Source organism: Pangasianodon hypophthalmus, chromosome 23, assembly GCF_027358585.1.
Source record: "Pangasianodon hypophthalmus isolate fPanHyp1 chromosome 23, fPanHyp1.pri, whole genome shotgun sequence".
NCBI classification, from domain to species: Eukaryota; Metazoa; Chordata; class Actinopteri; order Siluriformes; family Pangasiidae; genus Pangasianodon; species Pangasianodon hypophthalmus.
In genome coordinates, this window is record NC_069732.1 from 15,117,550 (window position 1) to 15,130,055 (window position 12,506).

General features: G+C 38.5%; 1 protein-coding gene across 2 annotated transcripts in view; it reads left to right on the forward strand.

Annotated features, from left to right (window-relative positions):
- The window catches only part of cacna1ha (calcium channel, voltage-dependent, T type, alpha 1H subunit a), a 48,142-nt gene extending 36,413 nt beyond the window's left edge, over positions 1–11,729 (forward strand). For both annotated transcript variants that reach the window (XM_053228388.1, XM_053228389.1), the window contains exons 24-33: positions 467–618; positions 740–849; positions 2,502–2,635; positions 2,789–2,859; positions 3,026–3,104; positions 3,733–3,854; positions 3,990–4,295; positions 6,886–7,054; positions 7,165–7,322; positions 7,408–11,729. In XM_053228388.1, coding sequence (XP_053084363.1) covers positions 467–618; positions 740–849; positions 2,502–2,635; positions 2,789–2,859; positions 3,026–3,104; positions 3,733–3,854; positions 3,990–4,295; positions 6,886–7,054; positions 7,165–7,322; positions 7,408–8,400 — 2,294 coding nt within the window. In that variant the 3' untranslated portion in view covers positions 8,401–11,729. The remainder of the gene's footprint in view (positions 1–466; positions 619–739; positions 850–2,501; positions 2,636–2,788; positions 2,860–3,025; positions 3,105–3,732; positions 3,855–3,989; positions 4,296–6,885; positions 7,055–7,164; positions 7,323–7,407) is intronic.
- Positions 11,730–12,506: the final 777 nt, after the last annotated feature.

Below are 12,506 nucleotides of genomic sequence, written 5' to 3' on the forward strand. Positions count from 1 at the left end.
CCGTAAACATGCATTGTATGGCAGACTCAGAAAGATGGATTCAATCTGAAATTGAAAAATGAAATTTAATAGTGAAACCTAACACTACTAATAAATCAAGAATCATTCAACAGTAATAAATACCGTACTCACCATTTAACAATCACAATCATTCATATGGATATGTTTACATGCACATAGCCAACTGTCATGTTTACAAAGGCATGTTCCCAAATACAGCATGTTCACAAAGGCATGATGCACGAGTGGGAGCCAAGTTCAGCAGGGGATATAAACTTTAATGTTTCAAACTTGATTCCATAGTGTATTAGCTTCAGCATTATAAAGATGTCCTACTCTGCTGCACTGTTCCTTTCGTGCTCAATACTTCCTGCCTGTGCCTTATTGAATTAGCTATACTGCATGTATCCTGCATTATGCTGAATATGCTGTTCTGCATATGTGCGTGTGTGTTTGTATGAAACAGAAGCACAGCAGCGGCCCTACTACGCAGATTACTCACCAGCCCGGCTCTACATCCACACACTGTGCACTAACCACTACCTGGACCTCTTTATCACCTTCGTCATCTGCATCAACGTAGTCACCATGTCCATAGAGCACTACAACCAGCCCATGGTGAGTCAGATCTCTGTTAACTGTACTCTTTCAGGTACTACACTTTGTTTAAAAAGTTTTTTTTTTGTTTTTTTTTCACACAGTCAAAAACAATTTTACATGCTAAACTTTTCCCCTACAGTACCTAGAGGAAGCATTGAAGTACTGCAACTATGTCTTCACTGTCTTCTTCATCTTAGAGGCCCTTCTCAAACTCGTGGCTTTTGGATTCCGAAGATTCTTCAAAGACAGGTATAGCAGAAAACCTGGAAAGCAAGAACAATATTTCAGCAAGAACAATATTTCTGACACTACTGTCACTCAAAAACTCAGAGATGGTGGTGGTAATGGAGAACATGTTTCAGGAATGAAAAACCCACTTGGACAGATTTAATACAACAGTCCGATCTGAAGATTTTATTTCAGCAACAGTATCAGTGCAAACAGGTGGAAGAAACGGCTCAGAAATACAAAGCACAAGACCTCACAAACAATGCGGTAGAAAGTTCTGATTTGTGTATACTTAAATCAGGCAGGGAAATAGATCATCAGTGTTTCATTGCAGGGTGGGGAAGAGGTGAGGTAGGTGCAACAAAGCAGGGTGAAGCCGAGACCGGTGCTTTAGCTGCAGGACATGCGACAACTATATACTAATGTGATAAAAAATCCATGATTAAAGTCTCATCAGAGAAGAGATTTTAGCCCAACATTCTTCTGCATTGCCCCCTAGACAGATAAAGGAATATCCAGATGTATTTTAGATTGTTTTATGAGGAGTCCAGGCTTTAGATATGCATTAATACCTCAAATCTCCTTAATATAATAATATTGTTAGAACGAGCCATCTTGTCAAGTCTCTGAGGAACCATCTCTGGCATTTACCTTTACACTGCTAAAGTCACCATTGCATAGGCTTATGCTCTCAGATGTATTAATGCAGTATATTAGTTTACAGATAAACTTTTACAGGGCATACACAAGCTTAACCAGATTAATGCAGATTTAGAAGCTTTAAAAAGTAACATCAGCTATGCTACCCATAAATTTTGTACACTTTTCTGGCCACAAGCTTCAGGATCTTGAAGGATGCCATTTGATTGGCTCTTTACACCTTCACTGGTGCTCTGCTCTTCCAGTCAAAAAAAATCTATGAACACTGTGACATAATAAGCTTTTCAGAGCAAATTATAGTCATCGGGATGAAGAAAATGAATGGAAGTTATTAAAGAGTTTTGTTTGAAGCAGATAATGGTGAATAAAAGAGATATGGTATGCCAACAAACTACATGAAAAGGAGTCTGGTCATCTAGCATTTCAGTCGAATTGCCTCTTTCTGTGAAACAGGTGGCTCTTGACTGTTTATTTGTATAATGTGCCAGACTCTCTAGTGAATGCTAGAAGTTTGGTTTGTGAGATTATGCAACTGGCAAAGCACATTCTTATAGCTGCATTAAGCTGGTCTACACATATTTAGATAAAAGATAACAATCGTATATTTGTTCCCATTGTTCTATAATTAGGCTGTAGTACATTGTGAAATGACCTGTTACCCATGCTAATCTAAAATGACGCAGAATCTGGTGTATCTGATTTAACACAGAAGTGTGATTAAATCATATATTTATTACATATGCATAATGCATGAAATTGTGATGGCTCTGGTCAGGTGATGGATTGAGTGTTAAATGAATCATTTGTTTCCATTATACCATGCTCCATGAATTAAGAGGAGTCAGGATTCTATCAATTAATCTCACAGTAGCCATCCTAAAGCTTTGTGGAGTGGAATTATGTTCAGAAAGGTCTGATGTCCTGATATTATTTCTCTGTATAGTGCAGTATACAGAGTGTTCACTGTAAGCAATGTGACACTGTAGCTGTAAACACTGTTCTCTTCCTGACAGGTGGAACCAGTTAGATCTGGCCATTGTGCTTCTGTCCATCATGGGCATCACGCTGGAGGAGATCAAGATGAACGCTTCCCTTCCAATCAACCCCACTATCATCCGTATCATGAGGGTTTTGAGAATAGCTAGAGGTATTTTAGTAATTGTCTCTTAGCTCTAAGCAAATTCCTCTATATGAGGACATGCTGACACTTAATGGACTCTTATTCACAGCATTATGAGCATGGTTATGTATCATAGGAGGAATGCTGAGCGTGATTCATATTTTGCACTTTTTTCCACAGTGCTGAAGCTTTTGAAGTTGGCTACAGGCATGAGAGCATTGCTGGACACTGTGATGCAGGCTCTACCACAGGTTCACTTCTTCTTCTTCCATCATATACGAATATGTCATGGAAAGCTGTATTAGTGTGATAGTGTACTTTTGTGAGAAGGCAAGATAGAGAGCAGTAACCATAGAGCTGTTTGTGTGATTAATTATTTATTAAATGATTGTATAATACTGCGTTCTTTCTTTTTAGGTTGGAAATCTGGGCTTGCTGTTTATGCTTCTCTTCTTCATTTATGCTGCACTCGGCGTAGAGCTCTTTGGGAAATTGGGTCAGTGCTGCATTTCTTGACTGCACTCACACTCGAGTCTCCCTGTCCCCGCATCAGTGTCAGTGCACATCATTGCCTGCCATTTTTGATTTTTGGGTCGAAGATGGTTGGAATTGATCCTAAGGGCAGCTTTACTTGTAAATCTAGAGCTCTTCCTAAATTACTGTAGCTTATAGTTTGGGGAGGGAGGGGGGAGGGGGGTCATGAAGGGGGGGGTTGGGTTGAACGGGGATGGAGGGGTAGCTAAATTAGCTCTATTATTCTTTGGAGAATTGCAGGAGCTTGGTCTTTTCACAGCAGTTTATTTTTCATGAGAGAAAGATCTTGGGCCTAATGACTCTGTGTGAGATTCCTCTAATCAGAGGAAGGGTAGGATTTGGGTCTGTTTTGAAAGACAGGCAGTCTGATTGCAGTCATTTGACTTTAAAAAGAATACTAATTATTAAGTCTGGCACTTTTGTGGGCCGATGCTTATTTTTCTGTCTGTTATTCCACTTTGCATTTTCCCCCACTTTTTACACCTCATTTCATTTTAGCAGTGCTTTTAAAATGATACACTTCTGCTTGAGATGTATTTAGCAGGCCTGCGGCTGACTGTTGCTGTATGTTTTCATCCACTTATTTGTAGAATGCACTGACAGTAACCCGTGTGAAGGACTCAGTCGACATGCCACATTTGAGAACTTTGGAATGGCCTTTCTAACCCTCTTCAGAGTTTCAACTGGTGACAACTGGAACGGTATAATGAAGGTACTTTATAATAGTTGAGCATGAAAGCTAAATTATTCATTTTAAAAAGCTGTCACTATGGAATCCTCACGATATTTATAGTATTTCCCTAATAGTTTATTTTACGTGGTGTCAATAATATTCTGTGTTGTGCAGGACACTTTAAGGGAGTGCACACCAGAAGATAAGCAATGCCTGAGCTACCTGCCATTGGTATCGCCTATATACTTTGTCACCTTTGTGCTGATGGCCCAGTTTGTGCTGGTGAACGTGGTGGTGGCTGTGCTGATGAAGCACCTGGAGGAGAGCAATAAGGAGGCCAAGGAGGATGCCGAGATGGATGCAGAGATTGAGATGGAGATGGAAATGGCCCGGCGTCTCAGTAACGTCTCAGCAATGAGCTCTGGTGGACAAGAGGGCAGGGGCACCTATATGGGGCCAAGGCCACATTCACCTGGACAGGTATGTGACAGTCTCACGCTATCTGCTTGAATGATTCGGCCTTGGCATGGAGAGCACTGGAGGCACTAGAAGTTTGTGTCAAATAAAAACCGTCAAAAATTATGCTTGGCAGCAGTTGCACAGTGAACATGAAGACGGTTTTGGCCATTTAGCTCTAACTCTTAAACAAAATATGTAATAGTAGCATGCTTAGATCAGTGAATGTAATCTCTTGCCATTTTAGAATTTAGGTCTGTGGATGAGCTGATGGACAAGTGCAAAACAGTGCTGTCTAGGTGGACCTTTAATGAATTCAGTGCTGAGTTGGCTACTGCGTAAAGAAGAAGTGCTGAAAGGTTAAGGGGAGTGAGTCTTTACAGTGGACTTGGACTATTTCCTGCTGCAGTCTGATCAGCTGCACTGCCAGGCTGACACTATGCTTTGCAAAGGCCCGAGTGATATGAAATGTCTGCCACATGTACCAATTTCAAGAAGATAAAATTTGCTTGATATAATTTTATATGGGCAAAAATTAGTTTTAGTCAGTATCTCATTACTTCATCAATATTACTTGCTTAGAATTTCCTGAGTTTGGTAGAATAATACTCTGTAATCAAGTAATATCTCGTACATTAATATGTAAATATCGTGTATCATATAAGTAAGCATTTTTCATTTATTCATTAGTGCTGTGTCTGTGTCATACAATTTATCAAGTGAAGTGCATGGATGTCCTGATCTTTTTTAAAACCACATAGCTCACTGATAATTTGTTGCATAATGACCATGCAATATCTGGAAAGTTCTAGTCGTTTTATTTCTTAATAGTGTTTGGTTCCCTAATTATGAAACTTAGCTTGGTGCTGATGCAAAGACAAAACTGTTGATGCATAAGCTGTAAGCAATATCATGTAATATGTAGACAAACATTACTCATTTGGTAGACTAAGCTTATATATATATATATATATATATATATATATATATATATATATATATATATATACACTATATTACCAAAAGTATTCGGTCACCTGCCTTGACTCACATATGAACTTAAGTGCCATCCCATTCCTAACCCATAGGGTTCAATATGATGTCGGTCCACCTTTTGCAGCTATTACAGCTTCAACTCTTCTGGGAAGGCTGTCCACAAGGTTGAGGAGTGTGTTTATAGGAATTTTTGACCATTCTTCCAAAAGCGCATTGGTGAGGTCACACACTGATGTTGGTCGAGAAGGCCTGGCTCTCAGTCTCCGCTCTAATTCATCCCAAAGGTGTTCTATCGGGTTCAGGTCAGGACTCTGTGCAGGCCAGTCAAGTTCATCCACACCAGACTCTGTCATCCATGTCTTTATGGACCTTGCTTTGTGCACTGGTGCACAGTCATGTTGGAAGAGGAAGGGGCCCGCTCCAAACTGTTCCCACAAGGTTGGGAGCATGGAATTGTCCAAAATGTTTTGTTATCCTGAAGCATTCAAAGTTCCTTTCACTGGAACTAAGGGGCCAAGCCCAACTCCTGAAAAACAACCCCACACCATAATTCCTCCTCCACCAAATTTCACACTCGGCACAATGCAGTCCGAAATGTACCGTTCTCCTGGCAACCTCCAAACCCAGACTCGTCCATCAGATTGCCAGATGGAAAAGCGTGATTCATCACTCCAGAGAACGCGTCTCCACTGCTCTAGAGTCCAGTGGCGGCGTGCTTTACACCACTGCATCTGACGCTTTGCATTGCACTTGGTGATGTATGGCTTGGATGCAGCTGCTCGGCCATGGAAACCCATTCCATGAAGCTCTCTGCGTATTGTACTTGGGCTAATCTGAAGGTCACATGAAGTTTAGAGCTCTGTAGCAATTGACTGTGAAGAAAGTCGACGACCTCTTTGCACTATGCGCTTCAGCTCACGCTGACCCCTCTCCGTCAGTTTATGTGGCCTACCACTTCGTGGCTGAGTTGCTGTTGTTCCCAAACTCTTCCATTTTGTTATGATAAAGCTGACAGTTGACTGTGGAATATTTAGGAGCGAGGAAATTTGACGACTGGATTTGTTGCACAGGTGGCATCCTAGGACAGTTCCACGCTGGAATTCACTGAGCTCCTGAGAGCGGCCCATTCTTTCACAAATGTTTGTAAAAACAGTCTGCATGCCTAAGTGCTTGATTTTATACACCTGTGGCCAGGCCAAGTGATTAAGACACCTGATTCTGATCATTTGGATGGGTGACCGAATACTTTTGGTAATATAGTGTATATATATATATATATATATATATATATATATATATATATATATACTTGCATAACCTGTTTTTGCAATAATGAAAAACTGAACTCAAAAGATACTCTCTTGATGCTATATTGACCTTAAAAATTGACCACATTTGTGAAGTGAGTTATAGTGCTTCCTAGCATTAAGGAATATGTTTTTTTCTATATAATATTTAAAGCGACACTGACATTATCAGTGCTTCAACGCTGTAATTTACCGGTGAGCCAGTGAATGAGTTTGCTTTAATGGCTTGCTTGGATTTTCTAGAGTGGGTAAAGGGGAAGTTGTAAGTATGTAACAGGCAGATTACAGAGGATTATGTTTCTCATACACAGGATGAGCAAATGCAGAGAACTCAGGAGAATTTGCTATCTCCACGAAAGATGTCAGTGTCCAGGATGCACTCTTTGCCTAATGACAGTTACATGTTTCGCCCGGTGAGACCAGCCAGCGCACCATACCCTCTGCAGGAAGTGGAGCCAACTCAAGCATACCTCGAATTAGGTACTTACTATTTTCCAGTCACTGCTTTATTAACCTTGTTTAGTTTTTGTGTGTTTCTAAAATTGAACCAAAAATTTGGAGATTAAACAGTGAACTAACTTTCCATATAGGCTCAGTGACCTCGATCCACTCACAGCCATGTGAAGGTCATTCCTTGCTCCAGGTTCCTGGTGTTCATCCTCAGCCCCATATTAGTATTTGCATGCCTAGGATCCCCACTCCAAAGTCATCACCCCTGCATGTTGTAGGCAGGCCTCTACGTAGACAGGTACAATTAAATATCGCTAAATGTCTTTCAAATCTTTATTATTACACTTTCCCCATATTGCTTACACCATGTTTTTTTATTTCAGGAGGCAATCAAGAATGACTCAATCGATGTGCAAATGTGTGACTCCAAAGGCAACCCAGACAAACATATTAGAAGTACAAGAGCCAGCGTCATCCTCCCGGTGCCGCAGATCTCCGCCCTCAGCAGCCCCCTGGTGTCTCCTTTCCTCCCCCGTTATTGCCACATGCCCAGTGTCTGCACCCTCCAACACCCTCACCACCAGAGAATTATTCCCCCCCAACCACCCAGTCGGGCCAGCAGCAGCCCCAGCGACTCCATGTTGGACTCGGCCGACCCAGCCGATGAAGAGGTGCACCATATCAACAGCTCAGCCAGGCTGTGGGCGGGAGTCCCAGCAGAAGGGCGGTGCCACTCGCTGTCCCCCTATGTCACACCGTGGCCGTTGCCTGTGAAGAACTGTACCAGTGCCACCAATCTTACCGACTACAGCACTAAAGACAAGGACTTCAAGTTCTTCAGTGTGGACACCAGGGGATTTTTGGACAAGCCCTCCGTTTCCGAGGATTATCGACGGCACTCCATTGAGATTTGCTCTTCTGTGGAGAACAGTGCATTTGACCAGGGAGTTGGTGAAAAGAGGTACCTGCCCACACGTGGACAATCATTGCACATCCCCAGAAAGAAGAAGATGAGTCCTCCTTGTATCTCTGTCGAACCCCCGCTAGAAACCGAGCTCCCGCCGTCTCTCGTGTCCATGAAAAAACTGTCTGAGAGCACGCTACTGCGCAGAAGGACGCCATCTTATGAACTGGCCCTACAGCGCGACTCTCTAGACTTCCTGGAGCACCAACTCCCCAGTCAGCCTCTCATCAAAGTGGAGAGGCAGCCCTCACACTGTGGCGAATATCTCTCTCTCCCACGGTTCCCCTTTCACCAGTCAGACTCCAGTTCCTGCATCCTGCGTGAAAGCAACCCATCCGCACAGCCCCCTCGCTATGACAGTGCACTGGAGGAGTCCACAGATTTCAGCACAGTAAACAGGACTGCTCAATGATAGAGTTGAAAATGTTGATGGTTTCAGACTGGTGCACGCAATGCAGTGTGGAAGTTATTTTGGACGTGGAGCAACAACCACTTAATTCAATAGCCAAAGTTTTTTTGAGATGTGTAATATTATGTAAGCCAGTCAGGAATGGCAAATTTGATACGAGTGTGATCGGGCACGATGGGATATGCAATTTCAGGTTTCCATATGGAACTCTGGTTCTTATCTTTTTTTTTCCCACTGCTCAATCACATTGATTTGAGTTCAGGATGTGTGATGGGTTTTCTTTTTCTTTTTTATTCCTTTATCCATCTTGTCATTAATATTGCTGTTTCTGTAAAAGAATCCACAGATTAAATAAAACAAAAAAAAAAAAGGATTAAAAAACATACAAGAAACTGTACATGATCTGTACTTTATTAAATCATATGTTGTAAATTGAGGAAATATTGTATTGGTGAAGAAAATAGATCTATTCATATGCACATATTTTTATAGAGATCTATAATGTTTTTGCACATATCAATTTGAAATTCAAGTTGAAATGTCTTTTGTTGTCCTCTTGTGAATGTACATTTTTTAATCAAATAGCAGTGGGAACAATTATAGTCTATTTAGACCTACTGATACTGAGATGATTTTTATTTTTCTATTGGGAAGCGGGGTATGACATATTGAAGTAGATCTAGCGACAACCAAACATCAAATGATCTGTAGCCTGAGTGCAATACACTGTAAATGTTTATGTAAGTTTACCCTGTTAGGTTGCTCGCATTTTATACGTAACATAGTAATGAGCATCTCACTAACACGACCTTATACCATAATCAAATTCATCTCAATGTCTTAAGTAAGAATTCACTCACGCATTCATTATGTAATTTAATAATGACATTTTGTGACCCTTAGCTGTGGCACAGAAAGTGTGCATGTGAAGGACAATATAAATCATTATAGATATATGGCAAATTTTGTCATTTTCCTCATTATTTTCTAACATTTGTCTTATGGAAAAGCCAGAGTGTTTTCTGACATGGTTTATTTTAGTATAAACGTGATCTGATTTACCTTTCAGCTTTGATATGGTTCTTCTAGATTTGTGTTCAGTAAAGAGACCTTTATATGAAAGAAATGCTGCAAGTGGGTGATTCTACAGCTGTGGGCACTTTTACCCATAAATATAGAGTTATTTAAAAAGTCCTGGTCTGGAATAGCTGATACAGAGCCAGTATAGTCCCTAGTTATATTTCACCTTCAGTAGGAGACAGGGTCATGACAACTTCTATAACTGCCATGGGATATTAGTATTATTCATGAGCCTTTTTGGTGCAGAACAAAATAAATTAGAGCTGGCAGGATAGCGCTTTTTCTTTTCTGATACCGATACTGAAACTTTGAGCATCAGCCAATACAGATACCCATCCGATATTGTTTTTCATTAAAAACTGCTACGCTTTAAAATGTTTTTTTTTTTTTTTTAACTGAGGCATTTTACAGTTAAACTCTTTCACATGAAAACCACTTACACTGTAAATATAATAAAGTGTAAACTATAAATATAATAAAAATCAACCCTAGCAAAAAAAACAAAAACAAGCAACAACAACAAAAAAAAAAACAACAACAATCAAGTCTTTTTATATGTAAACATTTCCAGTTCGAATTTTTTTTTTTCCAAATCCAATTCCAATCCTTGCCAGAGAATCCGCTATCCAATTCACCATTGTTTGGGTATCAGCCCAACATTCATGGGTATTGCATCGGTGCCATCTCAAATTAGCTTTAAATACAAAAAGACTCATTTATAAATATATAATTGACATATTAGTATATATAGTAATGGATTTGCAACCATAGATAATGAAATGTAATATTTCTTGAGCAGGTAATGTGATATTTATCCCAGATTAATAGAGCAGGTATAGAATCAGCTTCTTGATTCTATCAGAGTATTTTCATATAGCTATGAAAGCTGAATTGTTCCTATATCGTCACTATTATTCTAAGATAATAAAAGCAGTTGGTGGTTGGTGTGTCGGGAACAATGACATATGCCAATAATAATAATACAAATACACTATCTAGACTATTTGAAATAATACAAATACACTTGTTTTTGATGATTAAATATACCATGTTATTTGCTATCTCAAATGCTAAACATTTATTGTAATTCAAAATTGTAACATACCATGAAAATACGTCTATAAAAGTTTATGTTTAACACAAAATTGTAATGACTTACAAACTCAGCCATGCTCTCAACAAGGACATTCCAATAAAAGATGCAGTAGCATTTTGATTTATCAAAAATCTCTTTACTGGCTGAAGAATTTATGCACAAATTTAAGGGACTTGGAAGTGCCCATTGTGACGGAAACACCCATACAGGCTATATATTTGAGGTATTCATTTATCTTATTCCGTTTAATTATGAAACATTCAATTCTGCTCATTCTGACACTTATTTATATCCAATTTCATGAACATATGAATACAAATAACGGATTCTTTAATAATGATACTTTTGACCACTGATCATTTGTCAGTTTTCTCAATTTTTGAATCCTGAATTGATTCAGAAAGTGAAACTATTGCATGTTATTGGAAAAATACATGAATGTTTTTGAGGTTTTTGATATTTGAGCTTTAATTTGTAGAATAACTACCTGCACTGGACTGCAATGGGCCGTCTGGGTTTTCCTCTTTGTAGATCAACTTATTCATTGTCTACTGCAATATTTTATCTGTATCTTTGTGATCATAGCTCAAGCAACTTAGATGTAAGCAAAAATCATGGCTGGTAGAATATTTTAATGGAATTTAATGGCATATTTAAATACTGGACAGTTAATGTTCAGTCAATTTCCATGGCTCTGAAAATGGTATCTTTTTTGTTTTTGTAAACCAGCACCATGACTTTTGAAAAAAATTAAGAAAAAAAAACAAGATTTTTTAAAAGAATGAATGAACAAATGGTAGAATGAGTAAAGGATTTGGTGTGTACATGCTTAAATTATTTGAATCACTTTGGTGATATGGAAACTACAGCTTTCACAATCAAGCAACCTAGTATCCTTAAATAATGAATCTAAGCATTCTCTTCATTCTTTTGTGGAAGAAAGTTGTGTCTTTTCTTCTTTATTTCTAAAAGCAAATTGTTTGCAATAATTTTGTCTTGAGTTCTTTGATATGGCTCAGATGTAATGCAAGGGAGGTATTTAAATGGCTATACAATTTCTACACTGTATTATAACTTTTTATTGTGCAATGATCTGAGCAGTACTCTCTGTCATCTAAAGATAAACATTTTTATCAAAAAAATTACTGTGTCCTATTTTTGACTTTTTTTAAACTACAACAGTCATACTTCTTTTTACATTTAGGAGACATTATTCAAAAACGTGACCACCATTTTTTTCAATTACTTTGAAATCCTCTTCCCACAAGACCTGTACATTTATAGGAGAATAAAAGTCAGATAGAAACAAACACTTCTAGAATAAAAGGAAAAGTACAAATGTAACTTAATGGAGAAGTTTACTCATCCAAGTCTGTGATCATCAATTTAAGCGCATCTTTCGGTATATTATTTTTGCTTAATAGATTAAAAACATCAGTATATTGTCTTGTGATGGAATGGCATTGCATCAGGAGTGTATTCCCACCTCACGCCCAGTGTTCCTGGGACAGTCAAGTCAAGTCAAATTTATTTATGTAGCACATTTAAATCAACTTCCACTGAACAAAGTGCTGAACAGAGGAAACTTGAAAACCTAAAGATTATTATGAATCTAGAGATTATTGAGAGCTAAGAGAGAAATAAATTAAGGTTACAGTGAACCAATAATAATAATAATAATAATAATAATAATAATAATAATAATAATATAGAATGCAGAATGTATAAAATAAAAAGAGGTTACTGGAAAACATCAGTAGGCCTACATGAATTTTTTCACATTAACTTCTATTATAATATCTAATATAATAACTCTAGAGTAAATAAACAGGAGAGCCCAAAGTTTGAATAGTCATCCAAAATGATTCTCATTTAAAAGTAAAAGTTTCAAAAACCTGGTTGCAAAAAACAGTGTTATTTTATTTTTTATTAT